This window comes from Polistes fuscatus, unplaced genomic scaffold (genome assembly GCF_010416935.1).
Source record: "Polistes fuscatus isolate 324 unplaced genomic scaffold, CU_Pfus_HIC Scaffold3, whole genome shotgun sequence".
NCBI lineage: Eukaryota > Metazoa > Arthropoda > Insecta > Hymenoptera > Vespidae > Polistes > Polistes fuscatus.
The window spans coordinates 10880410-10906809 of NW_025113107.1; the positions used below are offsets into that span (position 1 = coordinate 10880410).

A 26400-nucleotide genomic window follows, 5' to 3' on the forward strand; every position below is an offset into this window, starting at 1 on the left:
ATAAAAAAAAAATAGTTAGATTTATATTATTTATATTTCCAATCAATTTCCTCGAAATATTTCGAATAACGAGGGTTATACTCATATACTCTCTCATTCGTAAATCGATAAAGCAAAGAAAAACTAACTTCCGTCTTTATTAACGAAATTGCAAAAGTATCTAACGAAGAAATGAGAAGGTTCGTCCAACGTTTATTTAGTAGAATAACGTATTTCAATCTCGTTTTATACTTGATCGATTAAAAGTATAAGAAATGACGATCCCGTTCGTTTACGATAGAAAACTTTGATCTCTCGTTAAAATTGTTATTATTATATATACATATAGTTATATCTAACCGTGTTGATTTTAAAAGGTAAGTCAAGAAGTAAAATATATTTTTTAGTTATAGAAGTTTTAAAGAGACACAAAACACATGAACGCAAGAAGATACGAATGTCATAAAATATTTACGAGTTAGTTTCTCAAAGCACGTAGGAAAGATCAAGCTTATTGTCAGAGTCGTTCGAGGTAGAACGAATAAAATTAAGTGATTGTTGGTTTCAAAGTTTCTTCCTTCCTTTTTGTTTCTTATTTTTATTAGTTATCGTCTTAGTTGTCGATCTAACAATACATATATATATAGGTAATATATACGTGTGTAGTACTCGTAAATTTTATTGAAGTTAGTTAGAAGAAGCGATAAAAAGCTTTCGTCGAGTTTTCGATGATAGAGAGAGATAGAGAGAGAGAGAGAGAGAGAGAGAGAGATAGAGGAACGAACGATTTAATTAGAAGAAGAGTAAATGGCCGCGATGTAATCAGCAGAGGAGTTGCTTTAAAATCCGTAAAACTTTTTCAACGGAATAGGAACGCTCTCGTAGGTTTTACTCTCGTCAGCGACAAAGTCTCTCGTCCTAATTCCAGTTAAAGCGTAAGTTACCACCGATACGTGATACGTGATCGGAATCACATGTAGTTGTAATGACTTGCTGGACATTCGACGACGTACCTTACGGTGGTTTATATGTTTTCAAAGCTCGCACTATTTTCTCTGCAACGTACAATGATCAACGTATATAATATATATATGATAGTATTGTAAACATATATACACACACACACACATAGAGAGATCTATATATACATATGTATATATAATACATATGTGGCTAACGCGAGCTGCTACCAAACTTTCACCAGGGATTTTCGTGCACGGCATTTTCTCTTCTGCCATCGAAGGTGATAACAAACATCGTAAATTGAGGAGTTATTTGCTTTAGAGAGTAAAAGAGACGGATCCACGATTTGCCGTTGAAAACGTAATTTTCACCAGGGACAAAAAATAACGCGTTTTATTTGATAGACAACCACCCAAACGTGGATATCTTTGCTAAGCGTTCGTTTGATGTTATATTTAATTGCACATAGTACGTTTGCTAATTTTTTTCAAGAAAAAAGAAGGAAAAAGGGAAAGAAGTAAAAAAGAAAAGAAACAGAAATCTAATTATACGAAGGACAAAAGTTAAAATAACGATTCGCGAGCGTGATTAGAATTTTTTCACGTTGAACGGGAAGAACAGAATTAAAATGAAGACGAATAAGAAAGAAATACAAATCTTCGCGATTACCAAATGATAATTGTAAATTGTCGATGAGAATCTTCCTACCTTTTGGGTAAAAATAAAAAACGTCGTTTTGAAATCTCGTACGCTCGTCTTTCGTCGTTCAAACAGACGTTTCTTCTTGAAGAGAAAGACCAGCAGTTCTACCTTATATCCTTCGCACGCGTACGGAATATAAGAAGAGGGGGGAGGCCCCCCCCTGTGGCTTAAAAACGAAACGCAGAGGATTTTTCCGCGAAGGATTTCACACACAGTTCTCTCTCTAGCTTGTTTTATATACGTGATTCTACTTTTTCTCTTCTTTTTCTTTATTTTATTTTTTCTTTTTTTATTCTTTTTCTTTTATTTTTCTTTCCTCACTCGCGTCTCGTGTTCGCTACGAAATCTGCATCTTTTACTGTTGTTACTACCAGTGATACTGCCAGTGGTTACTTTTGGTAGCTAATACCGTTATCCTTTTGAGCCCTTTCGACGTGACTTCAAGATTCTTCTTCTTTTGCATTATCCTCGTCACGGGGATTAAATAACCTTATTTTTTTTTCTTTTATTTCATTGTCAGACCGATTCTAATACGCCATCGTCGTGTTGAGAATTTCATTAAAATCATACACGATAAAAAAAACTCTATCCAAATTGTACACTTACATTAGGAGAATGAATTTTTGCGATAGAATAAATGTATGGACGTATATATATATATATATATATACCGGATAACATTCGCGCAAAAGTTAATTTGCAATTAATAAAGATGAATCGATGAACGTATGATGATGATGATGATGATGATGATAATGATGATGATATTGTATTTACTTGCTATGTGAAAATGTGCTTTATCATTAACTAATACCGTTACAGACGTCAACTCGTGCATATTATTTTAATAAGCTATTTCATTTACAACCAAAGTTAAAAATATACGAAATGCAATGAGTTTATTTGATTTTTAATGATTGATATTTAATGAAATTATTCGTTTAATTGATTTTGAGTATTAAATTTATCGACTATCGTTTCATATGTAAATATTTTAATCGATTTTCTTAAAAGAAAAACAAGAGAAAATTACTTTTTAATTGATTACCCCTATCGTGAATATTCTATCTTTGCGAAGATTCGCGTATCGATAAGTGAAATAATAATTTCGTTACTTTTATGACCATAGTAAAAGCATTAATTATTGATAAGAGATACAAGAAGATACGTATTTTTATCTCGTGCGTATGAAAATTAGCTTTTTAATCAAGGCTATCGAATATTGAATTTCGTTACGTTCGAAATAATAGAGAATGTGTCCTACTATAATATATATATATAGCAGATATTTTCGATGTAGAAAATTCACGGGCAAATTTGCGAGCGTGTGAACTATTCGCTTGGATTCGTGATAGGAACGCACCTATCCTTTCAAAGGTGATAGTATTTCGGTGTTAAAATGAGTACAAGAGAGAAGAGATGCGAGGAGTATGAATCGTGTCGCGTGAATTTAAATTTACGATTGTGCTTGTCGAAGAACGAATATATGTATATATATATAATATGTATATGTGTGTGTGTATGACAGAGGATAGAAAAAAAAAAAATAAAAAGAGGGAAGGGAAAAAAAAGAGAAGAGAGAACAGGACATCGATCGAAACGTCAATGCGTATGTGAATGTGGTCGGTGAATCGAGTCAAATTGTTCGATGGAATATAGTAGTGTAAAACCACGGGGATTTCCATGAGAAGCAGGTGCCTAGAAACCGCATCGATGAAAGCTAATGTTCACCAAGATCGAAATGGTTGCTCTGCTATTGATGATTGTCTTCGTCACTTTTTTTATTTTCTTTAGCTTTATAGTCGTGACTTTATTACTTTTTTATTTTATTTTACTGTTCTCTCTCTCTCTCTCTCTCTCTCTCTCTCTCTATCTCTCTATCTCTCTGTCTCTCTTTCTTTCTTCCTACAATACAAAGTTAATATTAGAAAAGTTACATTCAAATGAGAGGAACGAACGCGTAATGAAGCAACGAATGAAATAACAAACAAAGAGAACTTTTAAGTGACATTTTGTAAAGTTAAGGGTGGGAAGAAATTAGTGTATAAAGGATAAGACGCGTGTATCTGTAAAGTTAGGGAGAACTTGGTATAACATAGTAAGATCGTAAATTAATGTACATTCTCTCTCCAACGCAAGCATTGCTGGCCTAGTTTTAAAGTACCGACTTCCGAGCGAATTCGTGTAATAGCCAAGGACAACTTCCCTCCTGTGTTTCGCTTACACGAGTGGTCATTAACTTCCTCCCCCCCCCTCCCCATATAACTCTAGCTGGGATTAAAAAGAAACTACTATGGCTCTGGACGAGGACTGAATTACGAAAACCACCTCGACCGCTTAATTATTCTAACGTTGCTTTCTTTCTTTTTTTTTTTTTTTTTTGAAGTGAAAATTTCTTTAGAATCGTCGTGATTTTTCTTCTTCTTTCTATTTCGTCTTTTTCTATTTTTCTTTTTCTTTTTCTTTTTTCCTCGAAGAATAAGACCAATAATACTCGAAGAAATCAACTCGACCAATTGGATTTTTGTCATTGATGTTCCATCACGTTTTTCGAACGATTCGAATAATTATATCGAGAAAAACGAATTGAAATTAATTTACGATGTTTAAAAAGCTGATAGTTTGATATATTCTTTCGATAAATCGATTATAAATAAATCTCTTATACTATTTTTATTTAAACAGATATTTACATATCGGTATAATAAAACACAGTAATAGTCTGTCGCACATTATGTATTGAATATTTGAATAACATTAAATAGTTAATAACATTTAGATTCTATTATCTTATATCTTAATAAATATGTATGAGAAAAGTGAACAAAGTTATAAGAATTCATTAGATTTACCATGATCTCTTATATTCGAGGGGGCAAGAAAAAAAAGAAAAGAATAGGAAAAGTAAAGGCAGAAGAAGAAGAAGAAGAAGCTCGGTTACTATGAAAATAACATTATGAATGAACATTTGCTTTTGAAAGGAAAGTAGAACAAAATTATCTTATGAATCGTTGGACTTGATCATTTTTCCTTTATTTCTTTTGCTACGTTTCGGTGAAAGCAATTTTGACGAAGTTTCTCCCTTTATCTCTCTCTCTCTCTCTCTCTCTTCTGTATGTGTGACAAAGGTCGACGAAGGAGAAACGAGTCGTGTTACGGTGTAAAGAATAAACATCAACAACAATAGTGCTTATCTAGGAAGCGCTTAATTAGCGAAAACCTCAACCTTTCTCTCTTTCTGTCTCGCTTCCACTATCCTATTATCGTACTTCGTGCTTGCACGATTAATCAGACGTCAAGTAGAAACTCCCCCCTCCCTCTTCTATCCTCTTTCACTTCCTTCTCTTCCTCCTCCAACACCACCAACCTCCTATTCTCCTATTTTTACTACCATCACTACCTCTCGATGCTTTTTCCCTTTCACCCTTCTATCTTCCTGCTCTTGCCCGCTTTTCGAGCTTAACATCGATTATATCTTTTTTGTTTTTTGTTTTTTGCTTTTTGTTGTTTGTTTTTTTTCTTCGGGCCGTACTTACAAACGTGTTTTTTTCTCTGATGCAATAAAAAGAGACCACTCAATTTGCAGATAACACATGTGCAATTGTCCTCCCGTGACGCGTGTTATCTTTTTTCTCTCCCCTCTTTCCCACTCCCCGTCCCCTAACACGCGTTTTAATTATTTCATTTGATCCTTTGAGGATAGAATTTTTTATTACGTTAATAATAACAAGGATGACTTTTTATTTTATTTTATTTTATTTTTTGGTTTTTCTTTCTTTCCCCTCATTTTTAATAAAGAAAATAAAATGTGTTTTTTGACTTATGACATTTGGGATTTATTTCTCGGTTAAAAAAGAATTTAGTTAAAATTGTATATTCATCATCGTCGTCGTCGTCGTCGTCGTCGTCGTCGTCTACGTTGTTGTTGTCACGGTTTAGCAAATGGAAAGAGTTTTTTCTACGGCATTTAAATGAAACTCTTTTTTTGCGTATCCAAAAGCCTCGAAGAGTTTTTAATGACCTTCATGAAAATTAATTGCATTGTCTCTTATGAGAATCGTGTTTAATTAGTGAATAAATACGCACGAATAAATAATATAAAATTTAAAAAACTGTGTCTCTAGAAAAGTATTGAGAATTTTCGTAGTTACGAACGTGTAGAATCGAATGAAAAGTCACTTGGATCACATTTTAAATCTCGATTTTTCGAGAACGCAGAATCCATGGTCTTATACAAGCCGGTTATCGATATTTGGATAGATTATATTTCCGGTTGTATCGATATTACGTGCATGGCGTGTTCATGGGTTTCTCTGCTGTCGAGACTGCCGTCTGTGATATAAAATTTTACGAAGTAGTTTCTGTATGACTATATATGCACAAAACTGTATACGTGCGATATCTAACCGAATAGCTTTACAAAAATTATAAATAAATAAAAACCAATGTGTGTGTGTGTGTGTGTAGATAGTACATACGTTTGAAGCGTAACTCATTTAGTTTCAGTGAGTAATGAGTAGTGATTCGACAGAGATAGAAAATCATTGATCGGTGAATACATACGCGAACGATTATATCGATGAGATAGTAATTGAATTTGATTCGATTCAATTGAGCGATTCATCGAACATCGTCTTAGGCGAGGATTTAGCGATGCGTCGAAATGTACATCAGGGACCGCTAACTAACTTAGTTACCAACGGTAATTTCTACCTTGCTCCGACTCAGAAGTTTCCACCCCGTAGGTAGGGTTGACGTCTATTTCGAGGAGCTCGATATTCCAGCCGATATATCTCTCGACATTCTAAGGTGGCTATTCTCTATGTAATTGGGATTAAGTTAGCTAGGGAAAGAGGGCCGTCCGTTTTCATAAGGTTTCCTCGTGTACGAGCGATGAACTTGAACGTGCTCGAATCGTTCCGATGCTATTACTGTAACCATTACTACTATTATTATTATTATTATAATTATAATAACTGAATAGAAAAAATAAGTCGATGGAGAAAGAATATTTGAAATATCGAAACGAGGAAGAATGATTTGTGTTCGTGTCTATGGGATAATGACGCTAATAGCCATATCTATATCTCGTCCATTGATAAACGTTATCGTCGGTCGTACATTTTCTAGCAAGGAACATTATTTATCTGTCGGTCCCTCGCTATTTATGACGCATAAACGTGAGTGCGAATAGCATTTTGGTAACGCGTGTGCTATGCGCGATGCTAATGACAGTCGAGTGACGTTTAGGATACCATTTTGGAAGTTTGCCAATGCATACGAGTTTCCTTCGGTTGAGTTCCGATACCGAAAGCTCTTACTACGCGACATTTCATTTCCTGCGTTACACGTTCACGACTCCTTCCTACGTTTATTAATTTTACATCGAACATACAAGGATCGTTATCAGAACAGCATACACGTGCAACATGCACATAAGACACATTTTACTAACGTATAATAATATACCATCGTATAACCATACACAGTCGGAAATGAATTATAATTTAGAAACGTCACAATCATTCCTAACAAGTATACCAGAGAATTTCGCAAAACCAAGAGAATGCATTATACCATGGATATTCTTCCATAAGTCCTTTGTGCATAACAAACAGCAGGAAAAGCGTTTTCCCACCTTAACTGTCTCACTTTCCTTGATTCTCTCTCTCAACGTCTACGTTATTGTTTCACGAATGTAGATACTTGTTAACACTAAGCACAAGAGAGAGAGAGAGAGACAGAGAGAGAGAGAAAAAGATAGAGAGAGATAGAGAGAGATAGAGAGAGATAAGAGAGAAAGTTAGTCCTTCGACCCGTTAATCGCAAGTTTCAACGGAACCCTTGACAAATGGGCTTACCAGCGTTACTTGGACCTTGCTTTCTATCTTCCAACGATGTCATTTTGTTCCCTCCCACCTCTCTCTCTCTCTCTCTCTTTCTATCTCTTTCTCTGTCTCTCTCTCTCTCTCTCATTCTATCTCGATCTCCTTCTATCCTGTTTAACAATTCCGAACAAGAGATAGTCCCGTTTAAGCTGCTTTTAGTCCCCGGGATTTGAAGATGGAAACGTTCGATGATGTCGTTTATGTGTTGCGTTACTAAACAGCTAATGTCGATAAGTGCACGCGAATCCACCGCAAAATCTTAATTAATACAGTTCACTGATTCGTTAAGAATACGTATTTAGAATTTGTTAACGAACGATCGATCGACTTTTTTCTTTTCTTTTTGGACTTATCAAAAACCAACAATTTCTCTCGATATAAAAAGCATTGGAAATTTTAATACTTAACGAGGCTTGACACGAAGAACAAAATTAACGAAAAGAATGAATAAAAAAATAAATGAAAAACATACAAGAAAATAGTTACGAAAACAGGATAACAACATTGTTACAGCAAACAAGCGAGTTTGATAACAATGCGCGGCACCCCCGGCCCCGTGCCCTCTCCACCAATCCCCTCAGCTTTGAGATTATCCGTAACTAGAGGTGCAGAGAGATGCGAGAAAAAGGGTTTTGGTTGGTACGGGTTTAGCTACGATAAAAGAGCGGTCGATGCAAAGTTCGAACACCTGTCGATAGAATCGAGCGTATGGGGGATGAGAGAAGGGGGATGGAGACGGTGCTTTTTGTTTTTCGTTTTTTTTTTCTACCAGACACGTGGGTAGGTCGTAAAACGAGTATGCGCGAAATTCCATCGGTAGTGGGATAGGGCCGCGCTTATCGTAAATTTCAAGCATCCTTCCGTGGATTTTTCTGTTTGAATCGAGAACGAGGATAACAAAAAAAAAAAAGAAAGAAGTAGAAAAAACAAAGGTAAAAATCTATTTCTCTCTACGATCGACAAATTTTGATCCATCGAAGAGAGAAAGAGGGGGGGGGGAATATATGTAGCCGCGCGTTTATACTTTAACGATTGACGACGAAAAATTTTCCTTTCCTTCTGTATCATATCATCGTAAAACATATATATAGATATATAAATAAATCATTTTTCCTTTTCCTTTTCTCTCTATCAATTTTTTTCCCTATACTAACCCGAGGCGCGCCATAAACGTGCACGTTACAGCGTATGCATTTGTATTTTATCCTTGTCTACTTTTGTTTTATTTTTATTTTCTTTCCTTTTACGTTTATTTTTTTATTTTGCGAAAATAAAAAAAATAAAAAGGGAGAAAAATAAAATAAAATATATATAGTAGAGGAGCACGTACCACCACCGGAAACGCTACAGGCGGAAAGATTTAAAACGGTTTAAACGGTTTGCATAACGAGAAAACTACGAGAGTAGTTGGGAGAGTAGTATCAGCGTGAGTCAATTTACATGGTTAAAAGGTTAACCTCGGTGTTATATTCTCTCGTCTTCTCATTCTCGCGCCCCTTTCCCATCCACCTCTTGCTCTTACCGTATCTTTCGCGAAAACAACGAGGATGGAAGGTAGTCGTGTAAATATGTAACTGATGCCAAAGAAGAAGAAGAGTAAACAAAAATTTGCACCTGTGCCAAAATCGACCTATATCTAGGGAAGATGCTTTAAAGGAAGAAGAAAGGATGGCTCGGTTAAGAGAATAGAAACGGAGAAAAGAGAAAGAAAGACAAAATAAAAGAAAGAGAAAGAGAGAGAGAGAGAGACCAGCTAATCCCGCAATAAACGCGTTTGGAGTTACGCCAAGTAGTTTTATGGCTTTCGCGCTATCACAGATATGCTTTTAAATAGAGAGAAAGATACTGAGAGGGAGAAAGAGAGAGAAATCAAGATAGATAGAGACAGAGACAAAGGGGAGGAACAGTATTTACACACAGTAAAAAAAATAATATAAAAAGTATGCTTTATAGAGGATTTTCTTCTATTTTTTTTTTTAATTTATCGTTTACTCGATCAAGTTACAATAGTCTTGTAAAATGAAAACCAACACGTTTATCCAACACGTTTAAATATCTCTCGCAGTTTCTCTCTTGGTTACCTCAATATGCAACTTCGCAATTATCTAATGGACTCGCAATGGGCTACCATACTCATATTTCCTTTATTGTTCCTTTTATTCCGGTATATATTCAATTTCAATGCTTCTTCTTCTTTTTCTTTTTCATTTATACAAGAGGCTAAAATATCGATAATAATCTCGAGAATAATCGTAATACTAATTCGATAATAGATATATTTACACAAAAAGGGAATGCTAACATAATCGATTATCATTGATTAACGATAAGATTATCGACGATTGTGAATGATCGAATGGATAACGGAACATTAAAAGATGCTAATTTAAATCATTCGATTAAACAACGACCTACATCAATCATAATTTAGAATCCGATATTAGATAGGCGCGTTAGTTTGATATTCGTTCTGGACCATTCTGAAATTCCACGAAGGGTTGGTAAGATGGAAATATCTTGAGTCGATTAGAGCCCTTCGTAGAACTACCAACCGATATTGGAATCTCTCTCTCTCTCTCTCTCTTTCATTACGTGCCGGTACGTTATTAAATTAATGCGTGTCAGAGTTTAAGTGTTCTTGTTTTTTTTTCTTCACCATGGAAACGAACAAGAGCGATTTTCGGTCAATATGTTCATTACTATCCTTATTAGATATTACATTCCGTTTCTAATCGTAAGAACATTGCAAAGATAATGATGATGATGATGATGATGATGATGATGATTTCGACCGATCGTCCTCTCCTTCACCTATTTTTCTTCCATCGTCGGAAATGTTAAATCGTTCATCGACTAAAAGTCTTTTTCACGGCATTTCGATTTTAATCCTTTCAATCGATTTTTTGTTGTTGCCGAACGATCGATCGAAAAGAGTAAGACCTTGATCGATGAGTTTTAGAAAGTGTTTTTTTCATCCTGGTAAATCCGGAAGTGATCGATCGAGCGAACCATTAAAGCGGAGATTACGTTTGATTCTCGATGGAGAAGAAGAAAAAAGAAAACCACTAAAAATTGTACGCAGCAAGGTAGATACGATACGGAAAATTCATTGGTAAACCCGCGGTAGATCGTTGAGATAGATATAACACGATCGAACTATGATACTCCTAGTTAATCATTTCCTTGGAGAATCATCGAATCGAATAAATTATTATTCGCTACGTTCTTTTCCTAAGGGAATATCAGTTTCTATGCGTAACACGTTGATATTCGCGTTTCCTGATAGATTCACAAATTTATAGCAGGCTATAACGTTCTTCAATTAAATGCTAAACGCAATGCAATCTATCATTGCACAAGTATTTTTAATTATTCGTTAGGGAATTATTCAATAGGTATGTATATATATATCGATATTAATTATTCTCGACAATGCGATTCGATGCGATGCAATTTGAAAATATATAAAGAAAGAAAAAAAGAAAAGAAACTGAACGTTTAGATTATTATTCAAAATCGGTAGCGGTCGATCGATTGCATGAGCGTAACCACGTAAGCCAATCATTTGCGAACGAAGAAAAACGGCGATTTCTTATCCGCTGATAGAATTATCATGACTCAACGTTAGAATTGAGCCTACACATTCCGATTATTTAATTGCACGCTTCATTACCTAACCTTAGAAAATATTACAAATAAATCAATTTCAAATGCGATTATTAATACCACGTGTGTGTCTTTGTTTTAATTGCATTTTAATAATTATCAATTTTTATTCTCGATCGATTAACTCGTTTATACAAATATAAGGAAAGCAAATGATTTATCCTTTTTGGTTGACGCAAAAAAATTAAAAAAAATAATAAAATAAAACGATAATTCGTGACGTAGGTATCGTTTAAAGATTAAAATCGAATGAACGCATTCAAAGAGTAGCTGTTAATCTTAAGATAAATGTAGAAAACAAGGTAAGAGGTAGATCAAATCTTGAGATAGAATAGCATAAGATTGTAGAATCGAGAATCGTATTCGATTTCAAGGACAACGTACCGCATTATTCACGATAGTTCGTTCTCTGTCAAGGACAAGAACGAGATTCTCCTTTTAAGAGCTAACAACGTTTAGCATATTTGCAACGTTGTATTATATTATCTGCACCTGATCTCGGCACTATGTAATTAAGTAATCACGGTATTACATCCTCGATGATCTTTTCTATTATTCTTGGCTAAACATGCAATAAAGTATTATTATTATTATTATTATTATTATTATGTCATATCCAAAGAATGAATTTTTCTGACTGAGTATTTTTTTTTCCGTTTCTTCGTATATATAAATATTATATTAATATATTACAGATTCGCGTGTTAAAAAATTTATGTAACAAAAAAAGAAAGAAAAGGTAGCAATTTATTATATCATACGTTTGCTCTTAAAATTATTCATTTGAAAAAAAATGTCAAACGTCAGTCGGTCGGTCGGTCGGTCGGTCAGATGATTTAAAAAACATTTCAATTAGACATAAAAGAGAGATAAAACGAAAAGATGGAAGAAACACGTGCGTCCGCATAGAACAGAGAAAGGAGTCTATTACGTGAAAAAGAAGAGGTTTTCCGGCTCACGAAAATTTCTATGCTGTTGCTTTTGCTACTGCTAACATGTGCTCGGTATTTTTTATTTCGTAAAAAGAAGAAGAAACAAAAAAAAAAGAAATAGAAATTGTCGAATATAGCATTGCGGTTAAAAAAGAAAAAACGTAGGAGTCCGACAAGCCCGGGAAGTCTTCTGAATCATATAAACAAAGAGGGAAGAAGATTTGTGGCAGTGTCATGCTCGAAGATACACCATTAGATTCCGTTGGTAGATTTCGAAATTAGAAGGGAAAAGAAACGTTGCCGACATACATAAGTTTCTATGAAAAAAAAAAATAGCTCATTTTCTTTCTTTCTTTCTTTCCCTTTAACACCCCATGGTATTTTTATTTATTTATTTATTTATTTATATATATATTTTATATTTTTTCTTCCTTTCATTGAAAAAATAAATATTATGAAAGAAAGAAAAAAAGAAAAGAAGAAAAAAAAAAGAAATAAATAAAATATGTTTTTTTATTATTTTTTTCCTATTTTTAAATACATTGAAGTAGATAACTCAGCAATGTATACGATAGCAAACGATTAAATATTCATAGATTTGTCGGTATAAATTGAATTTCTAATATTAAAACGTATAGAAGCATTATTATAATAACACACAGTACATATGTTTATTAATATAGATAAATAATATTGTGTGACTTTAATTAAACGATTCAAAAAAAAAATTCCCCCCAAGAAGAAACGAACGTTAATAACCGGCGCGAGAAGTAAAGACGACACTACTTACGCTAGCGCGCCACTTGACGAGTATTTAATTTTTTTTCGTACAATTTTTATAACTTTGAAGCTGATTAAAAATGCATTACTGTTTTCTTATAACATAATAAAAATGAATTAAAATTATGTCTAGACAAAAAATAAATTTCATGTTTTTAGAATATCCTTTCCTGTATATTATCTTGAATTAATTTTATGTGTAGATATAAAATTCTTCTTTTTCAAATATGTATTCAATTTGATATACAAATAAATTTTTGTGAGGAAAAGAATTTATATCAATTAATTATACCAATTAATTTTATGTCTCGAGACACAAAATTAATTCATTATTTTTACTCACGACTAAATAATGATAGTTTCTGTTAAAATGAATTATTGTTTTTCTTTTATTCAAGGTTTACTATTTTTGATAATAAATAAAAAAACGGCGTGCTATAAGCATCAAGATTCGATTTAAAAACGCCGCGCTTATATATATAGATATACAGAACGCTGGACACTCGATGGCGAAGACGAAAAATTCTCGCTACCGAATGAAAAAATAGAAAGAGAGAAATGTAGGTTTCTTGTCTCATTCGCACTCGTATACAGAACGCTCGACACTCGATGGCCAAGACGAAAAATTCTCGCTACCGAATGAAAAAATAGAAAGAGAGAAATGTAGGTTTCTTGTCTCATTCGCACTCGTATACAGAACGTTCGACACTCGATGACCAAGAGAGTGGCGGGATTTGCACCCCACTCTACAATTATTTTTTACCATCTTTTTCTCGCTTATTTTTGCAGATACAAAGATAAACTTCAAAACATTTTTTATGTATTTTTTTAATTTTCTACAACTTTTGTTTGAAACTTTTTTCGAATCAATGCCTAGATTCTAAGATAAAGCTATTTTTTACCCCTTTTTAACCCTTTTTCTCAAAAACGCGCCATCCGATTGCAAAAAAATTAGCACCATTCGATTCAGCGTCATCGAATTACCTTTAGATCAAGTTTACGCATCTTAGCTCCAAGAAGTTCCAGTTTGGCTCTTTTTGACTGGCCTAATACATTAACCTTAACGATATTTCCCATTTGGTTGACCGATTGGAAATTTGTGCTCGTATTTCTTTTTATCGTGGTAAATTTGAAAAAAAGGGTTGAAGAAAGTGCATTAATGGATCGAATAGAAAAACGTAGAATTAATTTCTATTATCGAAACATTGGAGAATAATATGATTAATTAATAATAAAACAAAAATTAAAGAATAAAAATTAAATAATTAATGACAATGTTAAGAATAAGAAAAGAGTTAGAGATGTAAAAGTGAAAAAAAAAAAAGAAAAAAAAATCTTCGCCCGCACAGGGACTTGAACTCTGGATTCTCAGATTATAAATCTTACGCTATGCCTACTGAACTACTCAGCGGGCTCCTTACATACAAACTTCCAATTATTACTTATACACTAAACTACCGTTCTTATACTGTATTTGTTAAAACAATCAAAAATACAATTAACCATTAAGTTGTAAATAATATTAAACAAGAATTAAATTTTTTTTTCATAAATTACAAAAGTCGTTTTACAATATAATAATTTACGAGATATATATTTTGTATAAAAACTATTTTCAATTCGATTTGATTTCATTTATTAAAGACGTTCTCAATCTTTGTTGTTATCAAACGGCTTTTCCTTATTGTAATTTACAATTCACACGATAACATCTTGGTTTATTGAACCACGGTGGTAACTTTGAAAAGATGATAATCTCGAACGAACGGAAACTAGAATCGGTCTATTATAATTTGCACTGGTTTCGACTTGCCGTGATTGAACAAAAATCGTCTAATAAGTAAGACGCAGTATCGAGTGAATTATCCTTGACATGAAATTCCATATATTTATATATATAAAATATATATATTTAAGTTGTAAGTACAGAGGTCAGAGAACGTATTATCGAAGACTCGTTAACACTAAACCTTCCCACATTTTATGTTCTACCTATTAATACTGTAATTGATCAAATAATGATTATTCTTTTATACGATTAAATGCAGATAATAATCAATTATATATCTATAATACATAATTAAATAATAAAAAAAAAAACAATTTTTTGAAAGTAAAGCAATAATGCAGAAAACCGATTTTGAACTGAAGTAATGCTACATCGATTGCTTACATCGATTATTTTTAATTTTCAATGACCAGTCGTGATACGTTTAATGTTAAACACGTGAACAATAATTCTAAAAACTCTTTATCTCCACTTAATCTCAATTATATTGATATATATATATAGGTGCATAATGCATTTTTTTTCGGTAATTATTATTATTATCTTTTCAATGATAATTCACAGGATATAGCTCGAAGAGCATATTTTAGTTGAAATTTATTTAATTAAAAATATAATAATTGACATCGTAAAAAAAAGAGTCTATATTTTCGATCGATAATTTAACTAGAATACATTTCTCAAATTAATAGAGCTTTCAACGACAATGGAACCGTTTCGTGTTATACTTCGCGTCGTTTTTCTTGAAACAACGATAAAGAAAAGAAAAGAAAAAATATGATAACTATTACCACATTCGCGATCAGAGCGAAACTTGGCGCAAAGTAGAACAAGAGCAACTAAGCTTCTTTAATAGCAAAAAGGTTTGAGAACTTAACGTGAGATATATGATATGGATTTACTCGAAGAAGAACGAATGCTCGATAAAGAAGCTGCTGCTATGCGTTTTATGTTGGAAACGAAAAGTTGAGAAGTCGAGGTTATATAGAAGAACTTTCGTTCGCATCGAGATATGCAAGAACAGATGCATATGCATGAAAGTGCATTTAAACGGAGAAAAAAGTATTACAACCGGGAAGATATTTTTCACGAATACGAAATATTATATATCCATTTCCTTCTAATATATTATTATTATACTTTGCAAATTTTTGTTTCTTTCCTTCCTTTCTTTCTCTGTTTTCTTTTTCCTCTTGGGAAAGGAAAGAAAAAAGAAGAAGAAGTTAATTCTTGAAGAAAATTAATGACCAGGAAGAAACGAAGGCATTCTTTGAAAAATAAATATAATTTTAAATTTAAATTTATTTCAAAGTTATGTGAATTTAAATTTGCATTGCTTAAACACATATAAAGAGCTACTCTAAATATACATCCGATGATAATCGCGTACTCGGACACTAAATAAGAGATACCCCTACGGTAGATGACCGCTAGGAACACGGAAATGGTTGACCCACTCGAAATTGCATTTATGTATCGATCTTCCCTTCCTTCTATACTTTCCAAATAGTACTCAATCCATCCATACGGTTATGGAAACGCATATTTTCCCCCTTCCCTCTATCACCCTCATTCTATTTATTTCTCTTTTTTCTTTTTACGCGCGTGAAAAAAAAAATATGATTTCCGATCTTTGTTCAGTTTCCCCACTCGTAGCAATAAAATTTATTCTGTTATCGGAAAGAAACGAGAGAGAAAGAGAGAGAGAGAGAGAAAAGAAAAAAGAAAAGAGATTATAACACAAACCGGTACAATGTGTATTTTCTATTCCTTTTCCGTTTCTTCGAGTCATGCAAACTTTGCAAATCTCTCGCGCTAGGAAAATATAGTAGAGAGCTAACGTATGAAATTCGAGGATGGGGAAAAGAAAGAAAAAGAACGAAGAAAACAAATTTTTAATATAAATCGTTAAAATACGTATTTCCTTTCTTACGTTGAAAATTCCTTCATCGATTTTCTAAGTCACGAGAATGCTTTTTGCAAATCTCAGTTGTGAAAGGGAACAGGTAAGGGGAAATGTATGAAATTCTTCTTGTTTAACGAATTCCATCAAAGCACCAAGTCGTAAAGCGTATACATTTACGGATACACGTATGTCAGATTTCACGTCTCTGTAACTTTTCCCGTTCGTCCCAAAATTTGCGTAACTATCAAGAAACGCATATCGATGTGTCGAAAAATACGAACGTCGGAGGATTAGAATTTATTTCGGGAATATTTGAAAATTCGTAATAACTCGCGAAACTTATTTTTTGTTTGTTTTTATTTTTTTTTGGTTTCGACTAGATTTACGATTATCGGTCACACACACACAGATATCGTTTCGAGAGTGATTAGAAAATAAAATCGAAGGAAAAAGAAAAGCGTTGGAAGTAGGTACAGGTTGAACAACGAAAGAAAACGAAATGTTGAAAACGGTCGTTAAATCGGATAGGAAAAAGTGCAATGTCACGGAAAGATATGTGATTTCTGTTCGTGGCAGCTTTGAAAACCGTTCATCACGGTATTAAACAATTTATCCACGGGAGACTGTCGCACAGCACGTTGCACCATACTTCGCGAGTGCGAACCGTTGATTGAAATTTATTAGAAGTTACTTTTATTTCTGTTTGTTCGTTCTTTATTTTTTTTTGTTGGTCGTTGCGATTTTTCGTTCGTTTTCAAGAAAAAACCGGACCACCCCTGAACCCCTTTCCCGCCGCTGTCAATTTCGAAATCCCATACGCGAGGCCATAATTCTTTTAGAAACAATTTTTTGTTTTGTTTTGTTTTGTCCGAAGACTGCGCGCGATTTTTGTTATACGTTGAATTAAAATTTAGCAAATGATTATATTACGTTTAATACCGTATTTTATTTTTTTCATTAATTAATAAAAACAAATCTCGTTAATTTTCGATACACAATTCGCTAAGTCATAACTTTTGACGAGAATGGGGGAAATTCTTTTTTTTTTGTTATCCTATTATTCAATGTAAATTTAATAATTGCTATTATTTCGGATACTTTTCGTTTAACGATTTAAGCGCGAATTTGTTGTTGTTGATTTTTTTTTCTTTCGATTCTTTAACTCGACACACCTGAATTTTCTCCAACGAAGCAAGGAGGAACAATATATCTTGTCACAATCACTCCTCCCCACGATTGCTTTCCTATCTTTCTTTTTATCTTTTTTTTGCCTCTCTCTTTCTCTTCCTTTTGTATTTTTTCGATTCGTTGTCCGTTCCCCATCGTTCTGTCGTATCAAATATTTGCCCGCAAGGGAACTAACCCAGTATCCAAGATTCGATGTGTCTCTTAACGTTCGTTTCATCTTTTTCTAGTTTTCGAAGATTTGGATAAAAGTTACGACGAAAAAGAAGAAGAAGAAAAAAAAAAAGATGAAAAGAGTAAGTCAATTTTCGTCAATCGAAGAGAAAGTATATTACATACTGAATACTATTCAATGACGGTATACGTCGTTCGGTAAATATATGCAAAAGATGTTCAGATAGATAAGAAAAAAGTTGGAAAAATATAGTAACTCTTGTCAAGTTTCCAACATCTTTTAGAAAGAAGGAACGAACGGAACGATCTATCAATTGGAATTCAGAACGCTCATCTACGAAGTTCATAGGGAACGTTTGGTAAGTACAAAATTTCATTGGGAAAAGTCGAAGGAAAAAATCGTTGAGAATATTTGCGAAGTTATTTTCTTTTTTTCTCTCTCTTAAAAGATAATATCAAACGCGTCGAAGAAAATATTTAGTAATATTATTAAAGGTTAGAGAATAAATAAACTGTAGTTTAATAAAAAAAAAAAAAAAATAGAAGCAGAAACACACCGAAAGATATCGTGTTGAATTTAGAATGATTTACGAATTAGTATGTCTCTCTCGTTTTTCGTCGAAAGTTTGAAGACACTGGAGATAGTTCGAACGAAGGAAAGAATTTGGAAACTTTCTAAAAAAAAATCTCGATGATCCACCTTTGGAGAAGCCCGTTGATTCTTTAAAAAGTATCAGCATTCTCTAAAGACGTCGAAGGATGATATAGCATTAAGAGAATCACGAGTTTTAGAAAGGGGAATGTTAGTTTGTCCGAACGATCGGTGATTGAACCATAAAAGGAAGGGAAGAGAAAACAAAAGACAAAAAAAAAATAAAAAACGAAAAAAAAACCGAACGAACGTGTAAACGAATAACAGGTCTCTCAGAGTTCAACGCGCCTAGTTGAATTCACGCTCTATCTGTCAACCAATCCTCGAATGAAAAAAAAAAATTCGCTGTAGTGTGTTTCAAGATAAACATTTTAAGTCTTAAAATCGAAACTCTCGTAGGATTCGTTATTCAATGGAACATTATTTAAACGTAAAGATAAAAAAAAAAGAATCAAATGTAAAAATGTAAGATATTCATATTATAAATAATAAGATATATAATATAATATAAGATAAAATAATATAATGAATTCTTAATTTATATTACGAATATTTGAATCAAATGTTTTCTACGTTATAACATTTTCAACATTCATAGGGATTAAAGCAAACTTTCATTCGAACAATTTCTATTTAAAGTTTATAGAATATATTATCTACTCAAAGTTATATAATTATAATATACCTATATATATATAAAGAGTTTGAAATATCTGTAAATGTATGCTTGAATTACTTTTTAATCAGCGATAACAACGGAAGTTAATTTTTGTTTCTCTTCTCTTTACAATTTTAAAAGCGATTGGAATGAATAAAGATCTATAAGAAGACTTACGGAATTGATGTAATTAATAAGAGACAATCCACCATCCCAGGGATGTTCGAGCTCACAGGAAATATTGGCAGGCCTCAAAGCGTGCGATTGTTCAAGAGTCCTTAAACCCACTGCGAAAACTTGCACACTGTCGTACATTAAAGCTGGTTCCGCCTGAAATAATAAAAACAACTTAATCGATGTACATTATTATCTTATCTATTATCTATTCTCTAAATTTCAGATATAAAAAACGTAATATTGTTTATTTATTTTTATTTTCAATGGAAACCAATTCGAAAAATGGTTGGGTAAATAAAATAGTCGATAATTTGTGTGTGCTTTCGACAATCACTCCTTTTCATCGAAATGTCGAAAGCCGAGGATAACGGAAATTTTAATTAGTAACTTTTCCCAAAAACAAATCGAAAATAACTACAGATTTTGAAATTTTTGCGCATGGAAAATAGTTCGCATTACTTTATACGGCATTCCTTCTCTCGTTTCAACCTTTCTCACTTCGGCGTTTCATTGTGCGAATGTCCAACCCTGTTTTCCCTTGATTTTCATGCAACCGCTACGGAACGATGAGCAAAAGAAGAAAGTAGAAAAATATGAAAGGCTATAAAAAGCAATGTCGGTAGTCAGGGTCTGCATGCAAAAGTACATTACATTCAACGTAGTATCGTGTTCTGTTTCGGTTGCATCTGCTTGTGGTACCGGCTGGGCACTTTGCTTTTATGTTCTCGCCGTATTCGAGTTCTCGATTTGATCTTTCTACACAATAGCAAAGTACACATTTTTTTTTTCCCACTTTCTACATTTATTCTTTATCATGTGAATTTGTTCAACTCAAGAATTACTATCTATAATTAAATAACATTGATAAAGAAGAAGAAGAAGAAGAAGAAGAAGAAGAAGAAGATGAAGAAGGGAAGGGGAAGGGTGGGGATGAACAGAGAATTTTTAAACATCAACAATCAAATGCTATTGAAATTTCAACTTAAGTAAATTTATGTATACATTTCCAACCGATTTCAACACTTCTGACAATTTAACTGTCTTTGTCTCAAATTTCTCTACCTGAGAGAAATTCAATCTATCTTGATAAGGGAACGAAGCAATTAATTTTGCATACTCGTTACTTCCATCATTGTGTAGACAAGTTTTAGTATTAACCGTACAGGTTATACGATATTCCATTATTATAACTGGACAAAATTATGAATAATGATTATTAAAGTATTCAAATGTAATATTATTACGTATTAGTTGGAACAATTACGATGAATAAATGAAAAAAAAAATATAATCAAATCAAATCAAATAGAATCAAATCAAATCAAATCAGATCAGATCAAATCGAATCAAATGAAATGAAAACGGATGCAGCCATCGATCTATCTTCGATCGTATCGAACATTGTAATGCGATAATTGAGTGCCCACGAATAATATCGATCCGAATTTCACCTGATTATATTCGAAGTCTGTTATTGACAGATATTTTCAAGATGATATTCCCACGCACACCCCATGTTAGTCGTCGATGTGACATTGGCAGGAGCTTATTTTTATTAAAAAGAAAAAAAAAAGAAAAGCTTGACACGCGATTTCAAGTCGCGAGACTTCGTGTTACTCATATTCGTTACATGAATTACTTTCGACAACGTAGTAAATACACGATGAAGAAAAGTTGAAAAAGATGTATCCTTCAGTTTGTCATTCGCAAATATGTCTCTAGCGTTCGTAGTTGTCGCAGTAGTAATACAAAATGTACTACATTCCCATGAGAGTCTGTACATATATGCAATTGTATATTTCTGAAAGAAAAAAAAAAAAAAGAATATAAAACTAATCCGAGTTGGTATCTCTTTCATTATTTCGTTTTGTATTATTTTTATAAACAAAATTCTTTATGATTATTATCATTATGATTTAAATCATAATTCACATTAGCATGATGAGCATACCATTCGTAATTCAAAACCAAATAAAAATTTATTGGAATGGGGTTATGGTAATAAAATCTTTATATATTTAAAATATACAGAAATTAAAATATACAAAATATTATATATAAAATATTACAAATAGTAGGAAATATTACAAAAAGTAAGATAGAATTTGCTTGTATGTATATATATACATACGATTATGCATAGACCTTTGATGAAGTTACAAAATAATACAAAAGCATTATCAGGAATCTCTTAACTTTCCAAAAGTTATGATAGTTGCTGGTCGTGGTACGTGTACGCTATACCAAGTTAATTAAAGCGTGCTTCTAATTGGACCAAGTTTACTGTAACAGGACAAAGTTTCAGCTTTTGCGTGTCTCTCACGATCGATTCACGCAAGCCGAACAAGTATAGAGAGAAAGAGAGATAGAAAAAGAAGGAGAGAGAGAGAGAGAGAGAGAGAGAGAGAGAGAGAGAGAGAGAGACGTTTTCCTTTTCGATTGTTGCGTGCAATGGGTAACAATGAATTTAACTGAAACTTTGTAAAAGTTAAATACATAGTAACTACGTTTGGTAGATAAGTATATACAATATTCTTCTTCATCCGGCAAGTCAAAGATTCTCTTATAGAACTTCGAATTTGCATAAAATGTAAGTAAGGCATTCCATGACAAATGAAATAAGTTTCATCATAGTCGAATGAGTGACTTTCGTTAACGGATCATTGGAACATAACTCGACGTTTAGATAAATGTGTAACTTTGTTGAAGAACTTTAAACGAAAGATCGCTAGAATCGGTACGATCAAGGACGAGCTTAATAATAGCAATTAATTCGTCCTGGAGGGTTGGCACGGTGTTCGGTAAATTGGACAACTGGTCTATACACACCAGGAAGAATCGATGTACACGAGTTCCGAGTATCCCGTTAATTGCCTCACGCTTGGTTTAGTTGGGGGAATACGCGTCGAATGGATAGATGGTTAGAGAAAGACGGAAAGATGGGGAGAGGGTGGGTGGGAGGAAAGTACGGGGAGAGAAGGAAAGGGGAAGATTTAAGAGAGACGGTTGTACCTACCACCTCCTCCTCTTACCACAGCAAATTTTGCGAGAACAAATAACAGGAAGAACGGTTTAAAGTAATTGTAACTTTATGATATATTATCGAATATTTTGTATCTTCTTCTTATTATTATTTTTTTTCTCTTCTTTTTGTTTCTTTTTAATAAGAGTTTGTCAACCTTTACTCCTTTATTATACTTTTTTTTCGATATGTATGGTGATTCTTGTAAGTGGGACATGTCACTGTTCTTTATTAAGTACAAAATAGAATAATAACGATAGAAAAATGTGTGTGTCAAATATCATGTAAAGTATTGACAATATTGATGATATTGGATTAGTACCTTTATACGTACAATAAAAAAAAACAAAAAAGAAAAAAGTTAGATTGCATTAGAGAACGAAGTGCAATTGCATTTGATAATTGTGTCAGTAATTACGTCCGCGTAAAAAAATAAGAAAACAAGAAGTTAGAACGTATTGTGACGTATAATATTTTTCCTCTATCATTTTGTTTTTATTTTTATTTAATAAAGAACAGTAGCCTGTGTGTCCCAGTTCCAAGAATCATCCTGTATACTTGTATACACATATGTATATATATATAAGTTACCTCGCGTAAGAGAGTTTATTAAAAGTGACGGTTTTTACAGCAACCAGTCCCGTTGTTCATCTGGATTGACTCGATGGTAAGTAATTAGCATTTAAAACGAAATGTAAATGATTCCGGCTAACTCTTTAATACAGATTTTCTCTTTTCCAAACTTATTTCTCACTTTTCTGCTTTACTATTCTTTGCGTCAGAATAAAAAACAGTATTTATTATACGCATTAATATTTTCTTATATTATATATTCTTTCCGTTCTCATGGTATTATTTTCAAAGATTTTTAAACGCGAACATCTTAATATTCCGCAAAAAAAAAACAAAAGTTTTAATCCTTCGTACCGGACAAACAATATGCAAAAAAGATTTCTTTACACGATATAACCCACTGTTTGATTTAAATCGAAAGACAAATATCGTCGTACAAAAAATAAAACTTTTCTTACTACTCGTCGTGAAAAAAGAAGAAAAGAACTTTGTTCGAGAACGTTTTATCCTATCGACTTGGTAATCCAAGATAGAGTAAACCGAAAGAGTTAGAGCTATCGTTTAAATTTTTAAAGTCCACTCCTGCCCTATCGAAATCTCGAGCATACTTTGGTTAAATTATTGACGTTACCGAGTGGGTACTTCCAAGACAGATTCAGAATCTGCACGTGTCCTTACTAAATAATTCCTACGATTCTATTGACTTAAAACGACGACATTTTTCATCCCAACACTCCCCCCCCTCCCTAACTCTCTTTCTACTCGATCAAATATTCCTTTTAAGAAAAACACAAAAGCATAGTAAAGAAAATAATATGCGTGAAAAGAGATCTTTCGAAAGTGAAAGTGAAAGGGAAAAGAAGAAGAAAAGGGGGGAAAAGAAAGTAAAATAAAAAAAATATAACGGAAAAAAATTTGAACGAGCGGGGAGGATTCGGATATCGGTGAAACCATAATTGATTTATACGAGTCCAAAAGCAAGTGTGCGCATGAGTGCGTGTGTGTGTGTACGTATGTGTGTGTTTGAGGGGCAGAGGTGGAGGCGAAGGGTGAAGTTTTCGCGTAGAGTTTTCTCAACGTTCAGGAAGCGACTTTAGTCAGGCAAAAGCAACCCGTCTCTGGGACGCCTATCGCCACGGACAAATAAAATAATAAACCGTTTGGTAGGAAGGAGGACGAGATAGTCTGATTTATGGCGCCAACAGCCAAAGGTTATCCAGCATGGCGCAGGGAATTCGGTGATTCATTGGTCGCTCGGATTGGATAGGGATGCCTGCTGCCTGCCTGCTTGCTTGCTTGCTAGCTTGCTTGCTTGCTTGCTTGCTTGCTTGCCTGCTGGAACGAATTCGTTTAAAGCTCATAGAGAGTTCACTTCACTTCTCTTCATTTCTCTTCTGTTCTGGGAATGGGAAACGTATTCACTCGTCAAAGATTTCTCTCCCTTTTCTGTCGTCGTAATTAAAACACGATAATTAAATTCTATCCTATTCTTTGGCCAACATTCCAGAACGTTTTAATTTTTCTTTTTATTTTGAAAAAAAAAGAAGAAAAATATGATTTGAAATCAAAAAGATAATTATTGGTTGTTCCATAAGTGTAATAAATACGAAGTTGCAACGGAAATTTTTGATATTTTTCATACGTTCATATTTTATTTCCTTCTATTATGATTTTTTCCTTTTTCCTCTTTTTTTTTTTTCTTTTTCAAGATTAAAGATCGCAGTAGTCCTTCTCTTAATCGTCCACATTTCTTTTCAAGATTCGCACAAAAACAGGATTAGTTACGCTTATCTAGCAAACGCATCTCTAAAGATGCCTCTTTATCTCTTATACTTTCCCTTTCTTTCTTACAGTATATATATATATATATATACATACATATAAATTTTTTCTTTCCTTTACTTTTTCTTACTCCTCTTTCTCTCGACTTTGCTTTCTTTAGTTTTCTCGGTAATGTAACGACGTTGATTGCGAGTGAACTTCTTGCTAGACGCTTTGGTATCGTTAAGTTAAAGCGGTCGCTTAGCTTGTTCCTTTATATACATATATACATATACACATACACAACACATACAGGACTAAACGAAAGAAGAAAAATTCAGAGCTTGATGGAACTTAGAAGAAGTAGCTAAGTGGTGTGCGTAAAACGGCCATAGGGGAATGCGTTTCCGGACAAAACTGTGATTTCGTATCGTACTCGAAGGAGTCCTTCTCGTAAAAGGACAAACTTCGTCTACTTTCCCATTCACCACCATATTGGTTTTTTATTTCGAAGAAAAAGAATCCCCCGTTAGTCTACGTAAGTTATCTTTCCAAGTTTTAGCTATCCGTAACTATCGAAAATAATATGATGTTTACTCATTTAACATTTTTTTTTCTCCCTTTCTATCATATTATACTTGACTTATTGTTAATGCATAAAATAATCTCGTTTTTAAAAGTAGAATAACGAAAGAAAATAAGAAGGCAAATTTTTCACGAGTCTAGCAACGCGAAATGTGAACAATTGTAACGTTCGTTTTAGCTAGTAAAATTGATAATTAAAAATCATTTTTATTTGTTTGATTAATTTTTTATTATAAACGCGTTTTCTTATGTAAGAATGCAATGTAGGGATAAGAAGTTTAATATATGAAATGGATGAAAAACTTTGTTATTCCTAGTACCTCTCATACTTTTATCATTTTTTTTTTTTTCAAAAGAAAAATATACAATCTAGTTATATTTTCTTCTTTCCTCCTTTTTTCTCTCTCTCTCTCTCTCTCTTTCTCTTGTCCTTTCCCCGCTTCATATTTTTACTTTCTTTCTACGTTTCTAGTCTTTCACATTTTCTCCTTTTTTTTTTCCTTTTTTATTACGAAAACATTTTGTTATTCCGTACGAGCCTCTTTGTTCCTATTATTCTTCGTAAACACATTTTCTATCCTAAAGCAAACTCCGCGCGTCGTACCTCTTCCACCCGTCCCGTCCCCTCCCCGATGTCCCACGTCGTAGCTTTGTAAACTTTTCACTTCGTTGTAGATCATCAAGCTCGCGTAAAATGTTAAGACAACGATTACCTACCTCGCTAGTTGTTGCGAGGTTATAAACAACGGAAGTACAATTTTTTAAACTACACTTTTTCAAGTTTCATAATTTATTATAACTCTTCTTGTTTTGACTTAACTGTGACGCATATGCGATTAAAAGTATTTCAATTTTTTTTTTCTTTTATTTTAACTAGGATTAATTTAGAACGAATTCGCAGATGATAAGTAGTAATAACTTTTTGCAATAATTAATAACAATTTTGTGTTATATTATAAAATAAAAGGTTAGCCGCTATTCGTCGAGAATTATTCTTTTCGATTGATA

At 33.1% G+C, this 26400-nt stretch overlaps 1 protein-coding gene across 8 annotated transcripts in view; it reads right to left on the reverse strand.

Moving 5' to 3' along the window:
- LOC122519900 (glutamate receptor ionotropic, kainate 2) overlaps positions 1-26400 on the reverse strand; it is an 88475-nt gene that overhangs the window by 15216 nt on the left and 46859 nt on the right. For all 8 annotated transcript variants that reach the window (XM_043639694.1, XM_043639691.1, XM_043639688.1 and 5 more), the window contains exon 8: positions 19452-19604. In XM_043639694.1, coding sequence (XP_043495629.1) covers positions 19452-19604 — 153 coding nt within the window. The remainder of the gene's footprint in view (positions 1-19451; positions 19605-26400) is intronic.